The sequence below is a fragment of the Bombina bombina genome, chromosome 3, assembly GCF_027579735.1.
Source record: "Bombina bombina isolate aBomBom1 chromosome 3, aBomBom1.pri, whole genome shotgun sequence".
Lineage (NCBI taxonomy): Eukaryota > Metazoa > Chordata > Amphibia > Anura > Bombinatoridae > Bombina > Bombina bombina.
The window spans coordinates 1,260,818,329-1,260,842,002 of record NC_069501.1 but is presented as its reverse complement, the minus strand read 5'-3'; the positions used below and the strand labels follow the sequence as shown (position 1 = coordinate 1,260,842,002).

The window sequence follows — 23,674 nt, the reverse complement described above, 5'->3', positions numbered from 1 at the left end:
CGCTAGTATTCAGACTTGTTAGCAGCAATTGTAGTGGGACAGAACGGCTGTCTCCGGGATACAAAACAGCAGGCACAGCAAGTTGTGTGGTCTAGGTCCTGCACTAAGTAGAATGGCTTAATAAAAAAAAAAACATTTATGCTAAACAAAGCAGTTTTATCAGTATCGGTAGCAGGAGCCCTCCTAGTGTGCGACCATCTTCCTGCGTGGTCAGGCTCCGCCCCCCGGAAACCATTGAGTTTTTAAGTTGTTTCACATAAACCACAGCTCTGAAAATCTAAGCAGATCTTCTTTTTACTAATTTTAAAGTAAGGATAACAACAATTACAATAGATTTTACTATTTCATTGTAGGAAAACTATTTTAACATTAAAAATATATTTTTTTTAACCACCTCCTCAACATTTATGAGGTGTCCAGAATTTTGGTCTGGAAAATCTGGTCATCTTATGAGATATAAAGGTTTATGGTTTAGTATTTTTAAATACAAATATACAAATAATACACTCTACACAAACAATACATATACCACACAAATGTTACAATACACGGCACACTATACAAATTAAAAAATGAAATAATTTTAAAAGAAAAAAACATCCCTAAAATTTTTTTTTAATCTTTCAGGACAGATGGACTACTTTACAGGCACTACTTGGCTGCTATTTTTGCAATAGAAGAAATTAATCAAAGGAATGACATTTTACCCAACATCACTTTGGGATATGAGATTTATAATCCATTAAACGGTGGTTCTGCAGCATTAGACGGCACCATGGCTATACTATCTAGGGGATCTAAAGTTATCCCAAACTACTCTTGTGCACAGAGAGGATTCCTGGCTGGTTTTATTGGAAGTCTGGGATTTGAATTCACCTATTTAATGTCTTTACTCACAGGGCTGTACCATTACCCTCAGGTACTTAAAACTATATTAACTTAAATTATTTTAAACAGTACCCTGACAAACCACAATGGTCTGGGTGAGATATTTGTAAATTACTTTACAGTTTAAATGGACTTTGTATTCATGTTATTCTAATAAGGAAACATTTTTGGATAATGTATCATAGTTGTTTTGTTTTAAACAGATGTTCATTTGCCAGATAAAGCATTTGTTCTTCTTCCAATCCTCTGAGTGCTTGTCCTTCGACAATAGAGTTGCCTGTGCCAAGTTTTCATTTCTTTAATCCCTTCGCTACTAGGAATTTCAGAGAAACAGAGCCTTGTTTTTTTCTATTTACCTATCAAAACTATATAGCAGCCTTCTAAATACTGGCAGTTGTCTGCAATTACCTAGTTTATTGCTATTATTTTACATTTAAAAAAAAATATTTATATTTTTTTTCTGTAGTCTAGGGATCTCCCTCACCTCCCACCTCCCTGTGATCATTCAATTAACCTCCCCCCCTTAATGTAGCATCCCCTTCCTCTCCCTTAAAAAAATGTCTGCAGTGTAGGGCCCCTCCCACTCCCTCATACATTACATACACCCCTTTTCACCCCTCTTAAGTGGAAATTTTGGGAAATGGTAAAATATGTGTTTCTTTATTCTTAAATTAAAATGTAAATACCAATTGTCAAGTCTGTAACATCTTTGGTTTTTGAGATATAGGTATCCTCATAAATAACCCCACCCCATTTTCACCCCCCTTAAGTGGATTTTCGTGAAATGCTAAAACACATGTTTCTTTATTATTAAAGGAGAGTTTAAATACCAATGTTCACGTCTGTATTCTGTAACATCTTTGGTTTTTGAGATGTAGGTATCCTCATAAATCACCCCCTTTTCACCTTCCTTAAGTGGCTGTTCTGGAAATGGTAAAACATGTGTTTCTTTATTTTTATAGGAGAATGTAAATACCAATTTTGACATCTGTATCATCTTTGGTTTTAGATATATATAGGTCTCCACATACATCATCCCCCTTTCTCAACCCCTTAAGTGGATTTCAGGAAATAGTAAAATATGTTTTTCTTTATTTTTAAAGGAGAATCTAAATACTAATTTTCACGTCTGTAACATCTTTGGTTTTTGAACTATAGGTATCCTCATAAATCAACATCCCACCCTTTTCACCCCCCTTAATGGATATTCGGGAAATGGTAAAATATGTGTTTCTTTATTTTTAAAGGAGAGTCTAAATACCAATTTTCATGTATGTAACATCTTTGGTTTTTGAGATATAGGTATCCTCATAAATCACCCTCCTTTTTTACCCCCCTTAAGTGGATTTTCAGGAAATGGAAAAACATGTGTTTCTTAACAGTGCAATGCATCCAATTAATGCAAATAACTTGTAAAACGAGTGCACATTATCGTGCACTGGCTTTACAAAGTGGAATGCTAATATAGCTTGCATGGTATTTATTGGCTAAATTTATCCCACATGTGGAATAATTCAGGACAATCTACATGATAAAATAGTAAGGCTGATGTTGTTCAAGTAGGGTTAAAATATTAATTATTTAACAACACCAAACAAAGGGAAATATCCCTGCTTGAGCTGTTCACATTGCAATTCTATTATCAAAGGTAATCTGTACCTGGCACAGATGAGTGGGAGAAAAAAACACTAATTAATGGGTACTACACTTGTAGAACATAGTTTTTATATACATATTGAAGTACTCATGTGGATTAGGTTACAAGGGGGAGAAACCTTGTTTCACAACATGTTATTGAAGCTAGACATATAGTTGTGCTTCCAATTCATAGATCATATGCCAGTATTAAGGAGAGGTGGTAAGAAGGAATTTTGTATAAAAAGGAAGAATGTGTGGTGAATTTAAAAAAAAAATGGGTACCCTGTTGGCCTGAACAGGGACTATGATTTACATTTGTTTCATGAAATGTGCTTTTAATGATTCTATTGGTATTGCCAATCATAGTTTAAGGATGTCATTTCCTTAATAAAGCGAATAGCAGAAATGTAATTCAATAATACTAATGGTATGGTTTTTTTTTTATATAGAATGAGTGTGTAAGTAATAGGTAAATTATTGAAAGTTTAAATTTGTTACCATTGCATCTGTAGCAAAATTAAGGACTCAGTGTGGCCTGTAACATCACTGTATATGAATCTATCACCACAATAAAGAAAAGTGTGTCCACTTGATAAGAAGTGCTATTGATTCTTAATGTATTTTATGCAGCTTTAAGGTTAAACAGAAACAGTATTAACAATGTGCATTCTGAATGAGTATAGACAGCCACAACTGCCAACTGACCTGGAAGTCACCTGACTTTCATTATGTGTTATATTGAATCCTAATCCTGTGAATGATAAAAACCATGTTATGTGTCACATGGTGCCTTATGTGAGATTTGATAGACCTATCGATGCCTTGGGGTCTGTACAGCAACACTGATAGCCTCTGGTTGAGCATAAGAAAAAGGGGAAGGAGGTTACAAAACATATTTTTTTTTATAATTTACGCATAGAGTTCACTTTTTTTTTTTTTTTAAATATCCAGTTTACCCTGAAATTTTCTCCCCTTTAATTGTTTGCTAATGAGCCATTTTACCTGCTAGAGTGTATTACATTGTTTACAAACAGCTCCTTTACCTTTATATCAGCAGTTGAAATAGCTGAATTTGCCTGTGGTATCCCCAACCTATAATGAAAGTTTCTAAACCTAAGTATAGGCTATAAAAAAAAGCTGTGTAAACATAACCAGAAGAAGAGATTACTTGCCCAGTGGGAGGTAGGTGAGATGATAGGTGAGATAAGTAATAAATGTTTATTTCCAATTGTTCTCTTTAAGACCCATATATTTGGTCTCTCAGTCCATCAGCCTGTCGATATATTGTAAAAAAAGGGGGCAGACCCACAAAGTGCTGACAAGTGGAGATGTGCCTCCCATAGAAAATAATAGGGATCAAGGCTTCAGCAAAAGTCTGCTGACATTGCCACTTGTCAACACTTTTTGCAGATGGGGGGCCATATTTGAAGTGTTCCTACACAGTTCAGAAAGTGTGCTCACTAAAACCAAGAACAGTTTATCTGTAGGAACACTTTAAATAATGCCTGTGTGACCTAACTGTAACTAAGCCTACACTACCATGCTGCACACTGTAATGTCTAGCCAATGGAAAGGTGGTGAGCCAGACATGGCTGACACCCTAACTGTAACCTGCATTTCTGAGATTGGAATATATTGCACTGCTGATGATGTATCCCAATCAAAATGCAGTTTACTCCTCTGGAATGCCCTGCCAACTCCCACAGAATGCCTACACCTATGTCATGTCTTAGCTACACTCCCCTGGATTGCCCAGCTAGTTCCCTTATACCACCTACACCTACATCATTTCTTCCCTATACTCCCCCTGGAACACCCAGCTAACTCCAACAGAACGCCTACACCATCATCATATCAGCAATCTATCTGTCTAATAAAATATACAAAAAAAATATATCTATTATAATTATAGGAGCTATGTCGTTACGTTTAGATACATTGCTAAAATGATATGCCTTCTCATATATACTGCATATTATTATAAGTATTGTGTTTAGTTTAAAATGTAGTTATTTTTGTTTTTCATTTAATTATTTTTAATATAAATTTATCTCTAAAATATATATTTATGTTTAAAATAATAAAACGAAGAAGCAAAAATAACTATATTTTAAATTATACACAATACTAAAAATAATATACATCATACATGACACAGCATATTATTTTAACATTGTATAAAATTGCAATGCTACACTAAACTATTTACTACTTACGCGCCCTCACTCCCAGCGGAACCTAAACTATTAAACCTTAATCTGCCATAGCCTAAAGACCTAACCACCCCCAACCTATTAACCCCTATACCACCACAATCCTACTTCTCAATAAGCCCCTTAACCTATAAACCCCTAAACCATCTGAACCCCCATCACAATAAGCCTCTTAACCTATCAACTAGCATCTCCTAAATTACAAAAAGTAACAAACACAAAAATTACTGGAAAAAAACACATTACAAAAAAAACACTGCCAAAGTAAAAAAATCAATACAATTATGCCTATACCAAAACTAAAGTCCTTTTAAAAAAAAAACACGCACAAAGAAAACCCACCCTATAATAAAAAAACTCTATTTATTGGGCATTGCCCTGATAAGTGTAAAGTTATTTAAGCTTTTTGGCGAAAAAAAACCTGATTCCAAAAAAAAAAAAATACTCTAAACCCCAAAGTTTCTACTTACCAAACTTAACTTCGCCAATGCTCCTTTTTTTTCTTCATGGTGGCAGTCCCCCGGGGCAGTCCTCTTCTTCCATCTGCCATCTTCTTCCATCTTCCATCCACTGAGTTTACAAATTCTGATTATGCCTTAACAGTTTCTATGTAGATTTAACAAATTAGACTTTTTATATTTATGTGTATCTTTCATAAATTAGATTGCACTTTGCTGTCAGCTTCAGTTTCCCAGCGAACGTCATTACTTTCTATGAGCTAGACCAGCAGTTCCCAACCTGTGGTACACGTACCCCTGGTGGTACTCAGCGGACCAGTTGGGGGTATGTAAAATTTTGTTGGTAATAGCGGAACCACACATGATGGACTTTAATTTTGCACAATAGTATTTTATTAAAAATGCATTAAAAGCATGAAGAGTACATCACATAAAGAGCTGTGAATGGAAACGGCTTATGCATTTCAGCCAAAGCCTTAGTCATAGCCTGATGTATCCAGTTCACAGTACCTATTTAAGAACATAGTTCATCTCTCATTGGCTAAAAACAAATTAACAGACACACCCATTAAAGCGACATAGTTATAATGTGGAGTATGTACATCTAACCACACATATATAAAGTGCAACTTACTAAACAGAGTTATCTATCTACACTAGCCCAAGAAATTGTGGTGACATAGTATATGCTAATATGAAAAAACAACATATTCATAAAGCTACATGGTTCACCTACATATATACTCTATGCAAGAGTTAACAACACTCTCTAATCTATACTAGACATAGATAAAATGCTCAAAACTCCCCTTTACTGCCACTCAAACTAAATAAGCTGCCACCACAGAAAACAATATAGCAAAACATAACCTAAAATCACAGTTCTAATACTAACAGTCTCTTTCAGTAACAAGGTTCAAATATTAGACAAAGGCAGAAACTTAATAATTGAATATTTATTATACCAAAAAATTGTTAATAAAAAAATATGTCAACAAGTAGAATTAAACACAAGCAAACAGTTTTAAAATAAAAAGGAGAAATAACAGAAACTCTTATAATTTACTAGTCTTGGTATCTGTGACAGGGAGGTTGGCAGGAAAAGATGGTCCCTCACTCTGTTGGTATACAGCTCCCATGTAAGAACACTTGAAAATGTCAAAACACAAATTTGTATACCTCTTTCCAGGGTATCAAATGGCTTGACCCACCCTCTTTGAAGATGCTAGGAACCCCCTCTCTTTTACGACAGTCAATAAAGTTCTGAGTTTTTGCCTGGAATTATAGAACACCTTATAATTTCTGCTAGGTACATCCATTTCATATACACAGAAAGGCAATATCTTAGCGATGTTGTGATAATTAGTTTGGTACCAAATATGACATGGTTGTCATATTTCCCTCATCTAGTATTATAACATGTTTAAAAGCATATCTTAAATTTTTACAGTGTCCTCTTATTGACCGTATCTGCTCTGGGGAGAGGGCACTGCGTATTGCCTCTTGAGCTGACACTTTTATTGGCTTCCTGCATCAATTAATATACAATAACAGTTGGTCAAGGGGAACGCTGAAACTATTTATAAGGGGGTCTGTTTTTATCAAAGGAAACACAAACAGCACTTTTCTTCTGAACAAAAAAAATGGATTAAATGCAGATTTTGAGTTATGTCACATTTTAATTTAAATATGTAAAGTTTTTTCCGCTGCCATTTCAGTCTAGCTCCACACTAGGTACTTTGACCTACCAGCTCTCTCAGCTAAGTAGCGGGCCGCAGTCACAACTTAATCCACCCGCCCGGCGACGACTAAGGGGTCAATCTTATACAATAACTCACAGCAACTTCGGTATTCAAGGGGCCCTTAGCACAGACAAAGCAGGAATCGGCTGAATACACCAGGAACTTGCTGTGAGAGATGACTCTCACAAATGCTTGACACTCTGCAATACTGCTCTAACACTAGAGCCGTGTTATTACCATGATAATGCCCTCCATATTTGTTCTCTTATACCTTAATGACGGCCCATAAGCTTGAAAATTTGGGACTGAGGGCTTAATTTGTAAGGCTCTACATTACAGATGACTTTTCTCTTGCTATAGTTCAGCAGGCGGCCTGGTTCGATGTTGACCCCCTTTGTTGTTAGTCCATTTATGATGCCTGTTGTATCACACCTCTGTATGTAAACCATATGACTAGGTTGCTTGCTACCTTGGCTGCCCTTTATTTAAGCATTTGTGTATACTTGGACTTTACAGCTAGTACAGATAAATATTACCTACCAAGATATACATTTATCATGGATCCTACCATATGTCTAAATAACTTAGCCTTTTTTTTTTTTTAAGCCATCTTCGGGTTAAGGCTGGTTTTCTCTATTAGGGGATGGCCTGACCTGATGCTTGTACTTTATCTGATACAGATCACCAGCCTACCTATGCACCTTGTTTATTACAGAGGGTCTGCTTATCCAGATTATGTGCTGAGCTTCAAAAGACATATCCATTTACAATGTCACATTAAGATCCCTTGGATCATATCATTGCAGCCATGTTGCTCCTAAGCTATCCTATAGGCCCCTACACTCTGCACCATAGTACAAAGTCTATCCATGGACAACCATTAACACATGACGCACCTAAAATATACATTAAAGCTTATTTACCAGTATCCACACATCATAGCTTACTCAGGTCTGATAGCTGCAGGGCTCGGATAGTCGCCTTAATCATCCATACACGCATTATTTGATAAGCGTACTAGGGAGGCTTTCCTCCCTAGTTCAACAGTTTCTCATAGCTTAAATATCCTATCAGTAATACACTAGGTTTGTTTCCCTTAGCTTAGTATCTAATTTGTCTATACATTCTGGTGCCATGTGCTGGGTGATGTTGTTTGTATGTCTCAATCTTCCCATCTCACTCTAGCTGGTAAAGTGCAGAGCCTATAACATTCTCATGCCCATATGGTTAAACGGTGCATTCCTCTGAAGATATTGGGGTATATATAGCCCTATTCACTCTTCTTAGCTACTAATCTAACAAGGCCTGGGGGTCTTTTTGAGACTTCATAAATGTACATGTAACTTTCAAACTTTGTATTGGAGATCACTGCTGATAGTTTGATATTCTCTGTCATATTACATCCCATTCCATACTGCATCCTTACCCCCACCGGTCAGAACGTGGGGGTCTAAACTTGTGTCTTCCCCACGCTTAGCATAAATAAACCACCACTTTCCTGCCTACCTCAAGTGGACAATACTGGTACTGTATTTGACACACGCTCCTCCAGGTGATTCAGCACTGCCCCCACCAATTTACAGCCACTCATATTTAGATATCACCTACCTTTGTAATGTATATACATTACAGTGACTCCTACTCCATAAGGAAACACTTTAGTAGAAGAGAACTCTCCTTCACCCTACATAGTGTATATCCACATTGTATAGGTAGTGCAATAACCACTCTCTCTATGCCTCTATTTACCTATATTAATATATAATGGGTACTTCAGCCATGTTACGAGACTTTAGGTTACATATTTAGTAAGCCCACTCCTATCTATCAATACCCCAAGACTATATGTAGATCAGCATAGTAGCCTCAGCGAGGAATTGCTATTACCCTATCTGTAATCCTTTAACCCTGTACATTACATTAAACCTCTCAGGCTTATAACTGTCCAATAGAGTCTGATGCTCCTCAAAATGTACCTTGATTGTTCCTCAATTATATTCCTGCTTCACTGACCAGCATGCTCTTATAGTAAACCCTTGTTATCTCTACCACCCTTACTATTATCGTATCAGAAGTGCGACTCCAGACTAACTACAGGTCGAGGCTTTATTTATAAAAACCTGTGGGATCCCTAGGTAGGGCACTCAATTAAACTAGCTATGACATATCCTTAGCATGTGCAGGTTCCCTGATTCAGTATTATTAGATGAGTGCCTTTCTCTTTAATTACCCTATGTACTGAATCTTATTGCTGACAGCTCTTTATTTCAAGTCAATTTCCACTATACTAGCCCGCCCCCCCCTCCTTCCCTCATCAAGAGTGGCTTTGGCCCACTGATTTCCCTACCCCCCTTTAATCCACACAGTTGCCTGTTCTGACATTTAGTGTTTTATTAGTTTGTGTCTGGATTACAAAAAAAAAAAAAAAAAAGAGGTCCTTTACACCTCTGCACAGATTGCATTTCAATAACATTATTATTTTTTTTTTATCACTTGTAGCCATTTGTTTTTGAATTGGTCAATTTATGTTTATTCATACATGTATCGCTACATATCTAATGTTGTTGACTCCTGTAATGGCATTACATTGTATACCTCACCTGTGCAGATGGATTCCTGTATGTTAAGTTTTTCCTTTTACCTCAATAAAAAAACTATTTTCAAAAAAAAAAATATGTAAAGTTTTAAATGTTAGAATTTATCTTTTGCACTGTTATTCCATGTTTTCATGTTAAAATGTGTCTCTTATACTTATATTCCTTGATATGAATATCAGATACGGGTTCGTAAAATTTCTGTACCATAAAATCTGTTTAACATCATACATTGAAAAGACTTTCGGCTAGATTACGAGTCTTGTGTTAGCCTTAAAAAGCAGCGTTAAGGGCGTTAAGGGGTCCTAACGCTGTTTTTTAATGCCCGCTGGTATTACGAGTCAGGCAGGAAAGAGTCTACCGCTCACTTTTTTTCCGCGATTTTAGCATACCGCAAATTTTCTTACGTCAATTGCGTATCCTATCTTTTTAATGGGATTTGCCTAACACTGGTATTACGATCCCCTTAAAAAGTGAGCGGTAGACCCTCTCCTGTCCAGACTCCTACCGCATATAAAAGTCAGTAGTTAAGAGTTTTATGGGCTAACGCCGTAGCATAAAACTCTTAACTAAAGTGCTACAAAGTACACTAACACCCATAAACTACCTATTAACCCCTAAACCGAGCCCCCCCACATAGCAAACACTATAATAAAATTATTTAACCCCTAATCTTTCGACCAGACATCGCCGCCACTTTAATACATTTATTAACCCCTAAACCACTGCATTCCCGCCTCACAAACACTAGTTACATTTTATTAACCCCTAATCTGCCGTCCCTAACATCGCCGACACCTACCTACATTTATAACCCCTAAGCTGCTGACCCCAACGTTGCGCTACTATATTAAATTTATTAACCCCTAAACCTAAGTCTAAGCCTAACACCACCTAACTTAAATATAATTTAAATATTACGAAATAAATTTACTACTATTAAATAAATTATTCCTATTTAAAACTAAATACTTACCTATAAAATAAACCCTAAGCTAGCTACAATATAACTAATAGTTACATTGTAGCTAGCTTAGGATTTATATTTATTTTACAGGCGACTTTGTATTTATTTTAACTAGGTACAATAGTTATTAAATAGTTATTAACTATTTAATAACTTCCTAGTTAAAATAAGTACAAATTTACCTGTAAAATAAATCCTAACCTAAATTACAATTACACCTAACACTACACTATAATTAAACTAATAACCTAAACTACCTACAATTAATCACAATTAAATTAAATAAACTAAATTACGGAAAAAACCCCCCACTAAATTACAGAAATTAAAAAAAGAATTACAAGAATTTTAAACTAATTACACCTAATCCAATCCCCCTAATAAAATAAAAAAGCCCCCCAAAATAATAAAATTCCCTACCCTACACTAAATTACAAATAGCCCTTAAAAGGGCCTTTTGCGGGCATTGTCCCAAAGTAATCAGCTTTTTCACCTGTAAAAAAAATACAATACCCCCCAACATTAAAACCCACCACCCACACACCCAACCCTACTCTAAAACCCACCCAATCCCCCCTTAAAAAAACCTAACACTAACCCCCTGAAGATCACCCTACCTTGAGACGTCTTCACCCAGCTGGGCACAAGTGGACCTCAAGAGGGGCAGAAGTCTTCATCCAATCCGGACAGAAGAGGTCCTCCAAGTGGCAGAAGTCTTCATCCAGGCGGCATCTTCTATCTTCATCCTTCCGGAGCGGGTCCATCTTCAAGACATCCGACGCGGAGCATCCTCTTCATCCGACGGCCGGCGACTGAATGACTGGTCCTTTAAGTGACGTCATCCAAGATGGCATCCCTTGAATTCCGATTGGCTGATAGAATCTGATCAGCCAATCGGAATAAAGGTAGGAAAAATCCTATTTGCTGATGCAATCAGCCAATATGATTGTGCTCACATTCTATTGGTTGATTGGAACAGCCAATAGAATGTGAGCTCAATCATATTGGCTGTGGCCACGGTAGTGTGGCGTGGTGAAACGTACGTCGAGACTACGCATATGGTATACGTCATAGTGAAGGGTGTTTTGTTTCTACGCAAGGACTTTGGCTAGCATATGGATACATTGTATCAATTTGTTGCCATCCTGCTAACAAACTATGGCCTCGCTTCCATTGAGTCGTAATTCAGTTTGCGTGCACTCGCAAACCGTTAAATATGCTGTCGGAAGCAATATCGTTTATCGACTGTTTCCAATGACGCATTATACCTCAATATCGGTAGCCGGACTTCGGCTGCCGAAAAGATCTTTGCGTCCCATAGAAAGTAATAGAAGCCGTTAATCGATAAATTATACCAGGTTTCCAATGAAAGCGCTAACCGTTAATACACTGTCGGAGGCTGTCGATACATTTAGAAATATTACACCCAGCTCAACTAGGTGTAAAAGAGGAGAATTGTGCTTTTTGAGACCTATTTTCTATTGAAATTATAAAACTTGCAAATATTGCAAGTGTTTTAATGTAGAAATAAATTGTTATTAGTAATTTTTATTGTTGTCTCATGTATAGGAATAGTTAAACTTATATTCTAATAGAAATATCAGTATATATTTAAATATAATAATATATGTAAGAACATATCTACAGAATGCAAACTAGACCTATGCCTAGGGCAGCAATACATATTACTTATATTTATGAAGTGGAAAATATAATTATATTACAAAATAATATTTGATTATATGGATAAGTATATCTTTATATTTCTTGAGAGGCGATCACAGGTAAGAAGCACGGACGTTAAACGTAAATTCTATAGCATATGGTCGGGTTACCTTAGCAACTAATTACTTTTAGCTGTCGGACGCTTCGGTAGCTTACGCCTCCATTTTTAACGACTCAATAGAAGCGAGGCCTAAGTGTAACTTGTATATTGTAACATTTTTGCACTGCAGCCCCGAATGACTATGCTATCCAGATTGCATTTTTATATATTTTATACTTCTTAATAAATATTTGATTGGAGGTGGTTCCAGAATCATTAATTCATTCTTTACCTGTAGCCAAAAAGTTCAGGTCGGCATTTAAAGTGCAGTTTAGGAATAGCTCCCATAGGCCTAGATTTAGAGTTGGGCGGTAGCCGTCAAAACCAGCGTTAGAGGCTCCTAACGCTGGTTTTTACCGCCCTCTGGTATTTGGAGCCAGTCATTAAAGGGTCTAACGCTCACTTTGCAGCCGCGACTTTTCCATACCGCAGATCCCCCTACGCCATTTGCGTATCCTATCTTTTCAATGGGATCTTTCTAACGCCGGTATTTAGAGTCGTGGCTGAAGTGAGCGTTAGAAATCTAACGACAAAACTCCAGCCGCAGAAAAAAGTCAGGAGTTAAGATCTTTCTGGGCTAACGCCGGTTTATAAAGCTCTTAACTACTGTGCTCTAAAGTACACTAACACCCATAAACTACCTATGTACCCCTAACTGAGGTCCCCCCACATCGCCGCCACTCTATTAAATTTTTGTAACCCCTAATCTGCCGACCGCACGCCGCTGCCACCTACGTTATCCCTATGAACCCCTAATCTGCTGCCCCTAACACCGCCGACCCCTATATTATATTTATTAACCCCTAATATGCTGCCCCCGATGTCGCCGCTACCTACCAACACTTATTAACCCCTAATCTGCCGACCGGACAGCGCCGCTATTATAATAAAGTTATTAACCCCTAATCCGCCTCACTCCCGCCTCAATAACCCTATAATAAATAGTATTAACCCCTAATCTGCCCTCCCTAACATCGCCGACACCTAACTTCAAGTATTAACCCCTAATCTGCTGATCGGAGCTCACCGCTACTCTAATAAATTTTTTAACCCCTAAAGCTAATTCTAACCTTAACCCTAACACCCACCTAAGTTAAATATAATTTTATTCTAACAAAATAAATTAACTCTTATTAAATAACTTATTCCTATTTAAAGCTAAATACTTACCTGTAAAATAAACCCTAATATAGCTACAATATAAATTATAATTATATTGTAGCTATTTTAGGATTAATATTTATTTTACAGGCAACTTTGTATTTATTTTAACCAGGTACAATAGCTATTAAATAGTTAATAACTATTTCATAGTTACCTAGTTAAAATAATTACAAAATTACCTGTAAAATAAATCCTAACCTAAGTTACAATTAAACCTAACACTACACTATCAATAAATTAATTAAATAAACTACCTACAATTATCTACAATTAAACCTTACACTACACTATCAATAAATTAATTAAATACAATACCTACAAATAAATACAATTAAATAAACTAAGTAAAGTACAAAAAATAAAAAATAACTAAGTTACAAAAAATAAAAAAATATTTACAAACATTAGAAAAATATTACAACAATTTTAAACTAATTACACCTACTCTAAGCCCCCTAATAAAATAACAAAGACCCCCAAAATAACAAAATGCCCTACCCTATTCTAAATTACAAAAGTTCAAAGCTCTTTTACCTTACCAGCCCTTAAAAGGGCCCTTTGCGGGGCATGCCCCAAAGAATTCAGCTCTTTTGCCTGTAAAAGAAAAAACATACAATACCCCCCCCCACATTACAACCCACCACCCACATACCCCTAATCTAACCCAAACCCCCCTTAAATAAACCTAACACTAAGCCCCTGAAGATCTCCCTACCTTGTCTTCACCATGCCAGGTTCACCGATCGGTCCAGAAGAGGGTCCGAAGTCTTGATCCAAGCCCAAGCGGGGGGCTGAAGAGTGACGTCCATCCTCGGGCTGAAGTCTGGATCCAAGCGGCGGCTGAAGAAATCCATCATCGTGCTGAAGTCTTGATCCAAGCGGGCGCTGAAGAAGTCCATCATCGGGATGAAGTCTTCTATGAAGCAGCATCTTCAATCTTCTTTCTTCCGGAGCCATCATCTTCCAGCCAACGCGGAACATTCTCTTCTACCGACGCCTACTTGCCGAATGACGGATCCTTTAAATGACGTCATCCAAGATGGCGTCCGTCGAATTCCGATTGGCAGATAGGATTCTATCAGCCAATCGGAATTAAGGTAGGAAAATTCTGATTGGCTGATAGAATCAGCCAATCAGAATCAAGTTCAAACTAGATTGGCTGTTAGGGAGGGCAGATTAGGGGTTAATACTATTTATTATAGGGTTATTGAGGCGGGAGTGAGGCGGATTAGGGGTTAATACATTTATTATAGTAGCGCTCAGGTCCGGTCGGCAGATTAGGGGTTAAAAAGTGTATTTAGGTGGAGGCGACATTGGGGGCGGCAGATTAGGGGTTAATAAATATAATATAGGGGTCGACGATGTTAGGGCAGCAGATTAGGGGTACATAGGGATAATGTAGGTGGCGGGGGTGTACGGAGCGGCAGATTAGGGGTTAAAAATAATATGCAGGGGTCAGCGATAGCGGGGGCGGCAGATTAGGGGTTAATAAGTGTAATGCTAGGGGTGTTTAGACTCAGGGTACATGTCAGGGTGTTAGGTGCAGACGTAGGAAGTGTTTCCCCATAGGAAACAATGGGGCTGCGTTAGGAGCTGAACGCGGCTTTTTTGCAGGTGTTAGGTTTTTTTCAGCTCAAACAGCCCCATTGTTTTCTATGGGGGAATCGTGCACAAGCACGTTTTTGAAGCTGGCCGCGTCCGTAAGCACCGCTGGTATCTAGAGTTGCAGTGGCGTTAAATTATGCTCTACGCTCCCCTTTTGGAGCCTAACGCACTGAAATCCCAGCCATTCTGTGAACTCTAAATACCAGCGGTATTTAAAAGGTGCGGGAGAAAAAAAGCACGCGTAGCTAACGCACCCCTTTGGCCGCCAAACTCTAAATCTAGCCGAGAAAGTGTGAGTAACATTTCAAATAACCGGTATATTTGAGTTGGTATAATACAATATCACACAATTACTAAGTTTTCCATCCTTTGGAGATTCTGGAGATTGTGAGGAGATTGTGAAGAGGCACATGCACAGTTATAACTGATCCTGACAGTTTTGTACTCAGGATTGCATTTACACCTGAGCTGACGATAGCTCAGGTATATGTGAGTAGTAATTTTTTGTACGCACAGTGTTTACTAAATTGTATAAACAATATCACGCTATTAGCTTTTTTATCTTTTGAGGAATTGAGGATATACTACACAATATCCTTTTACATCATGTTGTTGTAGAGTTAGACTCCACTTGAGGAGTTTACCATTTGAGCCAACTAGTAACCAGTGTAAGGGGTTGTGGTCAGTAATCACTGTAAACTGGCGTCCATACAGATAAGGTTGTAGTTTTTGCAAGGCCCAAACTATAAGAAGGCACTATTTTTCCACAGTGGCATATACACTTCACATGGAAGTAATTTCCTGCTGAGGTACACAATTGGGTGCTCTTCACCTTTCTTATCCACCTGACTCAGAACAGTCCCCAGCCCATAGTTAGAAGCATCCATTTGAACTATGAATCTCCTGTGAAAATCAGGTGCCTGTAGCACAGGGAAATCAGTAAGGGCAATTTTCATGGAATTAAAAGCCCTGTCACACTCAGGGGTCCATTTAACTGTTTGAGGTATTTTTTTTTGTAAGTTTATTAGTGGTTTGGTTATGGTACTATAGTGTGGCACAAACTTTCTATAGTACCCTGCGGTGTGCAGGAATGACATAACCTGTTTCTTTGGTTTAGGGGTAGGCCAGGCCATTATGGCTTCAGTTTTACTTGGCTCTGGACACAGTATCACACCAGGTGACCCAAGTACTGAAACTCCCCCATGCCCAGCTGACACTTATCTGGCTTTATCGTTAGCCCAGCAGTGGCAATTCGGTACAATACGATGGCTAAATGTGTCAGGTGTTCCTCCCAGGTATCACTGAACACTGCAATATCATCCAGGTATGCAACAGCAAGCCCCTCTAGCCCCTCCAACAAGTGGTTAACTAGTCATTGATATGTGGCAGGGGCATTTTTAATCCCAAAGGGCATGACCTGGAATTCATAAAGCCCAAAAGGAGTTATGAAGGCAGACCTCTCTTGTGCTTCTGGGGTCATAGGGATCTGCCAGTATCCCCTGCTAAGATCCATGATACTAAGACATTTGGCTCCTGCTAGTCTGTCCAATAGCTCATCTATGCGAGACATAGGATAAGCATTAAATTCAGTCACTAAATTCAGTTTTCTGTAATCCACACAGAACCTAGGGGTTTTGTCCTTTTTGGGGACTAGTACTACCGGGGAGGCCCAGGCTCTGTGGGACTTGCAAATCACTCCCAGCTCTAGCATTTTCTCTATCTCCTTTTTTATATCAGCACTGACCTGCAAGGATATCCATTAAGCTGTTTGTCTGAGGGGATGGTGATTCCCAGTGTCTATTAGTGATGTCACAAACTTAAAATCTTCCGTTTGCGAACGGCGAACGCGAACGTCTGCAACTGTTCGCGAACGGGTGAACCGGGCGAACCGCCATTGACTTCAATAGGCAGGCAAATTTTAAAACCCGCAGGGACTCTTTCTGGCCACAATAGTGATGGAAAAGTTGTTTCAAGGGTACTAACACCTGGACTGTGGCATGCCGGAGGGGGATCCATGACAAAACTCCCATGTAAAATTACATAGTTGATGCAGAGTCTGGTTTTAATCCATAAAGGGCATAAATCACCTAACATTCCTAAATTGTTTGGAAAAACATGCTTTAAAATATCAGGTATGATGTTGTATCGATCAGGTAGTGTAAAGGTTACGCCCACTTCACAGTGACAGACCAAACTCCCGTTTAACGCACAGCAACCAACCGCAAACAGTCCATTTGCACAACCGCAAACTCCCCATTTGCACAAGGTTGTATACCAAGCTAGCCATGTCCAGTTCCTTGTCCTCACTGATGTCATTGAAGGTCTCTTCCTCCACCCAGCCACATACAACACCAAGTGTCCCCAAAAGGTGACAACAAGCCCCCTGGGACGACTGCTTTGTTTGGTCTTCCACCTCCTCAAAGCCACCTTCCTCCTCTGACTCCTCTTCTTCAGACTCCTCTCTCTGCATTGCATCTCTCTGCATTATTATAAGGTGTGTTAAGTAGTACTATTCTTATCAGTTTAATCCCTGTTCCATCCCCTATCATGGGACATGTATATGGCATGGATTTTAGGAACCAGGAGATGGAAAACGATGCTTGGTCGGTCCTCCTACTTCAAATTTGGGGCACTGTGCGTGCAATCGTGGCCGGACTTTTAGCCGACAGACATTTGGCCGACGGACATTTGGCTGAAACACAAGTGGCTGTCAGATAACAATCCGGCCACGAGATAGATAGATTTGATAGATAGATAGATAGATAGATCAATAGATGCAATAGATACATTTGATAGATACGATAGATAGATTTGATAGATAAATAGATAGATTTGATAGATATATAATTTCCCAGACAGAGAATTACAAGACGTATGGTCTGGGACCCATGGTAAGGTTCCCAGAGGCAGTTGCGGCACCAGGGGACGTGTATATTGCATGGATTTTAGGAACCGGGAGATGGAAAAAGATGCTTGGTCGGTCCTCCTATTTCAAATTTGGGGCACTGCACGTGCAATCTACTGTGCCACCAGATAGTAGTGGTGTGTTAAGTAGTACTATTCTGATCAGTTTAATACCTGTTATGGCCCCTATCAGGGGACGTGTATATGGCATGGATTTTAGGAACCGGGAGATGGAAAAAGATGCTTGGTCGGTCCTCCTACTTCAAATTTGGGGCACTGTGCATGCAATTGTGGCCGGACTTTTAGCCAACGGACATTTGGCAGACGGACATTTGGCCGAAACACAAGTGGCTGTCACAAAACAGTCCGGCCACGAGATAGATAGATTTGATAGATAGATACATAGATTAGATAGATAGATCAATAGATGCAATATACATTTGATAGATACGATAGATAGAAAGATAGATCGATTTGATAGATAAATAGATATATTTGATAGATAGATAATTTCCCAGACAGAGAATTACAAGACGTGTGGTCTGTGACCCATGGTAAGGTTCCCAGAGGCAGTTGCGGCGCCAGGGGCATGTATATAGGATTTGATAGATAGATAGATAGATAGATACATAGATTAGATAGATCAATAGATGCAATATACATTTGATAGATACGATAGATAGATAGATAGATTTGATAGATAAATAGATAGATTTGATAGATAGATAGATAATTTCCCAGACAAAGAATTACAAGACGTGGGGTCTGTGACCCATGGTAAGGGTCCCAGAGGCAGTTGCGGCACCAGGGGATGTGTATATGGCATGGATTTTAGGAACCGGGAGATGGAAAAAGATGCTTGGTCGGTCCTCCTACTTCAAATTTGGGGCACTGCGCGTGCAATCTACTGTGCCACCAGATAGGAGTGGTGTGTTAAGTAGTACTATTCTGATCAGTTCAATCCCTGTTACGTCCCTTATCAGGGGACGTGTATATGGCATGGATTTTAGGAACCGGGAGATGGAAAAAGATGCTTGGTCGGTCCTCCTACTTCAAATTTGGGGCAATGCGCGTGCAATCTACTGTGCCACCAGATATGAGTGGTGTGTTAAGTAGTACTATTCTGATCAGTTTAATCCCTGTTATGTTCCCTATCAGGGGAGGTGTATATGGCATGGATTTTAGGAACCGGGAAATGGAAAAAGATGCTTGGTCGGTCCTCCTACTTCAAATTTGGGGCACTGCGTGTGCAATCTAATATGCCACCAGATAGGAGTGGTGTGTTAAGTAGTACTATTCCTATCAGTTTAATCCCTGTTAAGTGCCTTTTTTTTGGTTTGGTTTTTGAAGCCACAGTGCAGCACCAGAGGACATAAAAATTTGGCACACCAGAGGCCATACAAATTTGGCATGTACACATGCCTGAAAAATTAGGTATTGTTGCAGCGGCCAGAAAAATTGATGTTTGTTTCCGAGGCAGAAAGTGCCCTAAAACATTGCGGCTTGAACCCTAGTTGGTGGCGGATAAGTCACGCAAGTCATCCGGCATTCGAAGATAAAATACAGCAGCGTGTGGACCATTTTTAGCCCAAGGCAGCTCATCTAATCAGGCCTTTTTTACTTGAATGTGTTGCCCAATGTCAGTCCCTTCGGGATCCATCCCTCATTCATCTTAATAAAGGTGAGGTATTCTAGACTTTTTTTACCTAGGCGACTTCTCTTCTCAGTGACAATACCTCCTGCTGCACTGAAGGTCCTTTCTGACAGGACACTTGAAGCGGAGCAGGCCAGAAGTTCTATTGCAAATTGGGATAGCTCAGGCCACAGGTCAAGCCTGCACACCCAGTAGTCAAGGGGATCATCGCTCCTCAGAGTGTCGAGATCTGCAGTTAAGGCAAGGTAGTCTGCTACCTGTCGGTCGAGTCGTTCTCTGAGGGTGGACCCCGAAGGGCTGTGGCGATGCATAGGAGTTAAAGAGCTCCGCATGTCCTCCATTAACAACATGTCTGTAAAGCGTCCTGTCCTTGCCGGCGTGGTCGTGGGAGTCGGAGGATTACTTTCAGCTCTTCCCCTGTTAGATTCCCGTTGTGCTGTGACATCACCCTTATACGCTGTGTAAAGCATACTTTTTAATTTATTTTGGAACTGCTGCATCCTTTCCGACTTGTGGTAATCCGGTAACATTTCAGACACTTTATGCTTATACCGGGGGTCTAGTAGTGTGGACACCCAGTACAGGTCGTTCTCCTTCAGCTTTTTTATACAAGTGTCCCTCAACAGGCATGACAGCATGAAAGACCCCATTTGCACAAGGTTGGATGCCGAGCTACTCATGTCCCGTTACTCATCCTCAGTGATCTCACTGAAGGTATCTTCTTCCCCCCAGCCACATACAACACCAAGGGTACCAGATAGGTGACAACGAGCACCCTGGGATGCCTATTGTGGTTGGTCTTCCTCCTCCTCAAAGCCACATTCCTCCTCTGACTCCTCTTCCTCACAATCCTCTTCCAGCATTGCCGCTGGTCCAGCAAGCGATGCTGATAAGGCTGTTTCTGGTGGTGATGGTGACCACAACTCTTCCTCTTCATGCACATCTACGGCCTGATCCAGCACTCTTCGCAGGGCACGCTCCAGGAAGAAAACAAATGGTATGATGTCACCTATGGTGCCTTCGGTGTGACTGACTAGGTTTGTCACCTCCTCAAAAGGACGCATGAGCCTACAGGCATTGCGCATGAGCACACAGTAACGTGGCAAAAAAATTCCCAGCTCCGCAAAAGCTGTCCTAGCACCCCGGTCATACAAATACTCGTTAATGGCTTTTTCTTGTTGGAGCAGGCAGTCGAACATTAGGAGTGTTGAATTCCAATGTGTCGGGCTGTCGCAAATCAAGAGCCTCACTGGCATGTTGTTTTGCTGCTGGATATCGGAAAACTGCGCCATGGCCGTGTAGGAACGCCTCAAATGGCCACACACCTTCTTGGCCTTCTTCAGGACATCCTGTAAGCCTGGGTACTTATGCACAAAGCATTGTACGATCAGATTACACACATGTGCCATGCACGGCACATGTTTCAACTTGCCCAATTTCAATGCCGCCACCAAATTACTTCCGTTGTCAGAAACCACTTTGCAGATCTCCAGTTGGTGCAGAGTCAGCCACTGATCCACCTGTGCGCTCAGGGCGGACAGGAGTGCTGGTCCGGTGTGACTCTCTGCTTTCAGGCAAGTCAACCCCAAGACGGCGTGACACTGCCGTATCCGGGATGTGGAATAGTACCTGCGGAGCTGGGGGGGTGCCGTAGATGTGGAGCAAGACGCAGCAGCAGAAGAGGACTCAGCCGAGGAGGTTATGGAAGAGGATGGAGTAGGAGGAGTAGAGGAGGTGGCAGCAGGCCTGCCTTCAAGTCGTGGCGGCGTCACCAACTCCTCCTCTGCAGAGCCACGCATTTCATGCTTGGCAGCCATCAGAAGGTTTACCCAATGCGCAGTGTCAGTGATATACCTGCCCTGACCATGCTTTGCAGACCACCTATCAGTGGTCAGATGGACCCTTTCCCCAACACTGTGTGCCAGACATGCCATTACTTCCTTTCGCACAATCAAGTACAGGTTGGGGATTGTCTTTTGTGCAAAGAAATTTCGTCCGGGTACCTTCCACTGCGGTGTCCCAATAGCTACACATTTTTTGAATGCCTCAGACTCCACCAGCTTGTATGGCAAAATCTGGCGGGCTAACAGTTCAGACAAGCCAGCTGTCAGACGTCAGGCAAGGGGGTAACTTTGTGACATTGGCTTCTTACGCTCAAACATGTCCTTGACAGACACCTGACTGTGGGTAGATGAGCAGGAACTGCTCCGGAAGAGAGACGGAGTGGTGGATGATTGAGAGGGAGCAAGGAGGACAGCAGTGGTTGACGTGGCTGAAGATGCTGGACCAGGAGGAGGATGGCGGCTTTGAGTTTGTGTGCTGCTTCTACTCATGTGTTGATCCCATAGGCATTTGTGATGTGCGATTATTTTCCTTCGCAAAGCAGTTGAACCTAGGTGGGTGTTGGACTTCCCATGATTCAGTTTCTTTTGGCACAGGTTGCAAATGGCATCGCTGTTTTCAGAGGCAGACACACACAAAAAAATTCCACACTGCTGAGCTCTGCAATGAAGGCATTCTGGTGGTGGCAACAGCATGCGTTGATTGGCGTGCTGTCTGGCTGACCCCGGGTGCCGATGCATGCTGTCTGACTGTGCCACTAGCTACTTGCAACGACCTCCCTTTGCTTCCAACTCGTCTCCTCCTCTCTGTCTCCCCATCTGAACTTTCCCCCTGTTCTTCTTCTTGTCTAGCGGGCACCCACGTGACAACCATGGACGCATCGTCATCATCAACCGCTTCACTTGTATCTGACAAATAAACAAAGGAAGCATCAGCGGGTACAACATCATCATCACACCATTTGTCCATGTCTGTAATGCTGTCTGACTGAGACATATCACTGTTAGCTACATCATCTGTCAATGATGGTTGCGCATCACTCATTTCTTCCAACTGATGCGTAAAAAACTCCTCTGATAGATCAAGTGAAGTGGCTGTGGTGCTAGTGTTGGTGGTGGCGGCAGGCGGGCGAGTGGTAACTTGAGAGGTGCCCGAAGCTAAGCTGGAGGAGGATGGTGCGTCAAGGTTCGGAGCGGAAGCTATAGAAGATTGGGTGTCCTGTGTTATAAAGTCAACTATTTCCTCAGAACTTTTCGAGTTCATGGGACGTGGCCTCTGAACACTGGGCATTATTCTAGTGCCCAAGGGAATCACAGCACCATGACCACGACGGCACCTGCGGGGTGGCCTGCCTCTGCCTGTCATTTTTTTTAAATGTACACTTACACTACTATTAAACAAAATATGAGTGGTGCCACTGGGCAAGTGGGCCCAGTATAAGCTGTGAGCCTGACACAAAAAAGCAGACTGATGTTTCACAGTCCAAAAAGTTTTTTTGTTTTTAAATGTACACTTACACTACTATTAAACAAGATATGAGTGGTGGCAGTTGGCAAGTGGGCACAGTATACACTGTGAGCCTGACACAAAAAAAGCAGACTAATGTTTCACAGTCCAAAAGGTTTTTATTTTTTTAAATGTACACTTACACTACTATTAAACAAGATATGAGTGGTGGCACTGGGCAAGTGGGCCCAGTATAAGCTGTGAGCCTGAAACAAAAAGCAGACTGATGTTTCACAGACTCAGTCCAAAAAGTTTTTTTTGTTTTTAAAAGTACACTTACACTACTATTAAACAAGATATGAGTGGTGGCACTGGGCAAGTGGGCACAGTATATGCTGTGAACCTGACACAAAAAAGCAGACTTATGTTTCACAGTCCAAAAAGTTTTTATTTTTTTAAATGTACACTTACACTACTATTAAACAAGATATGAGTGGTGGCAGGGGGCAAGTGGGCACAGTATACGCTGTGAGCCTGACACAAAAAAGCAGACTGATGTTTCACAGTCCAAAAAGTTTTTATTTTTTTAAATGTACACTTACACTACTATTAAACAAGATATGAGTGGTGGCACTGGGCAAGTGGGCACAGTATACGCTGTGAGCCTGACACAAAAAAGCAGACTGATGTTTCACAGTCCAAAAAGTTTTTATTTTTTTAAATGTACACTTACA

The 23,674-nt window shown here is 40.3% G+C and overlaps 1 protein-coding gene across 1 annotated transcript in view; it reads left to right on the top strand.

The window, feature by feature from the left end:
• Positions 1 to 23,674, top strand: part of LOC128652712 (vomeronasal type-2 receptor 26-like) — a 376,906-nt gene that overhangs the window by 62 nt on the left and 353,170 nt on the right. The window contains exon 2 of the mRNA XM_053705644.1: positions 628 to 919. Within this exon, the coding sequence (XP_053561619.1) occupies positions 628 to 919 (292 nt within the window). The remainder of the gene's footprint in view (positions 1 to 627; positions 920 to 23,674) is intronic.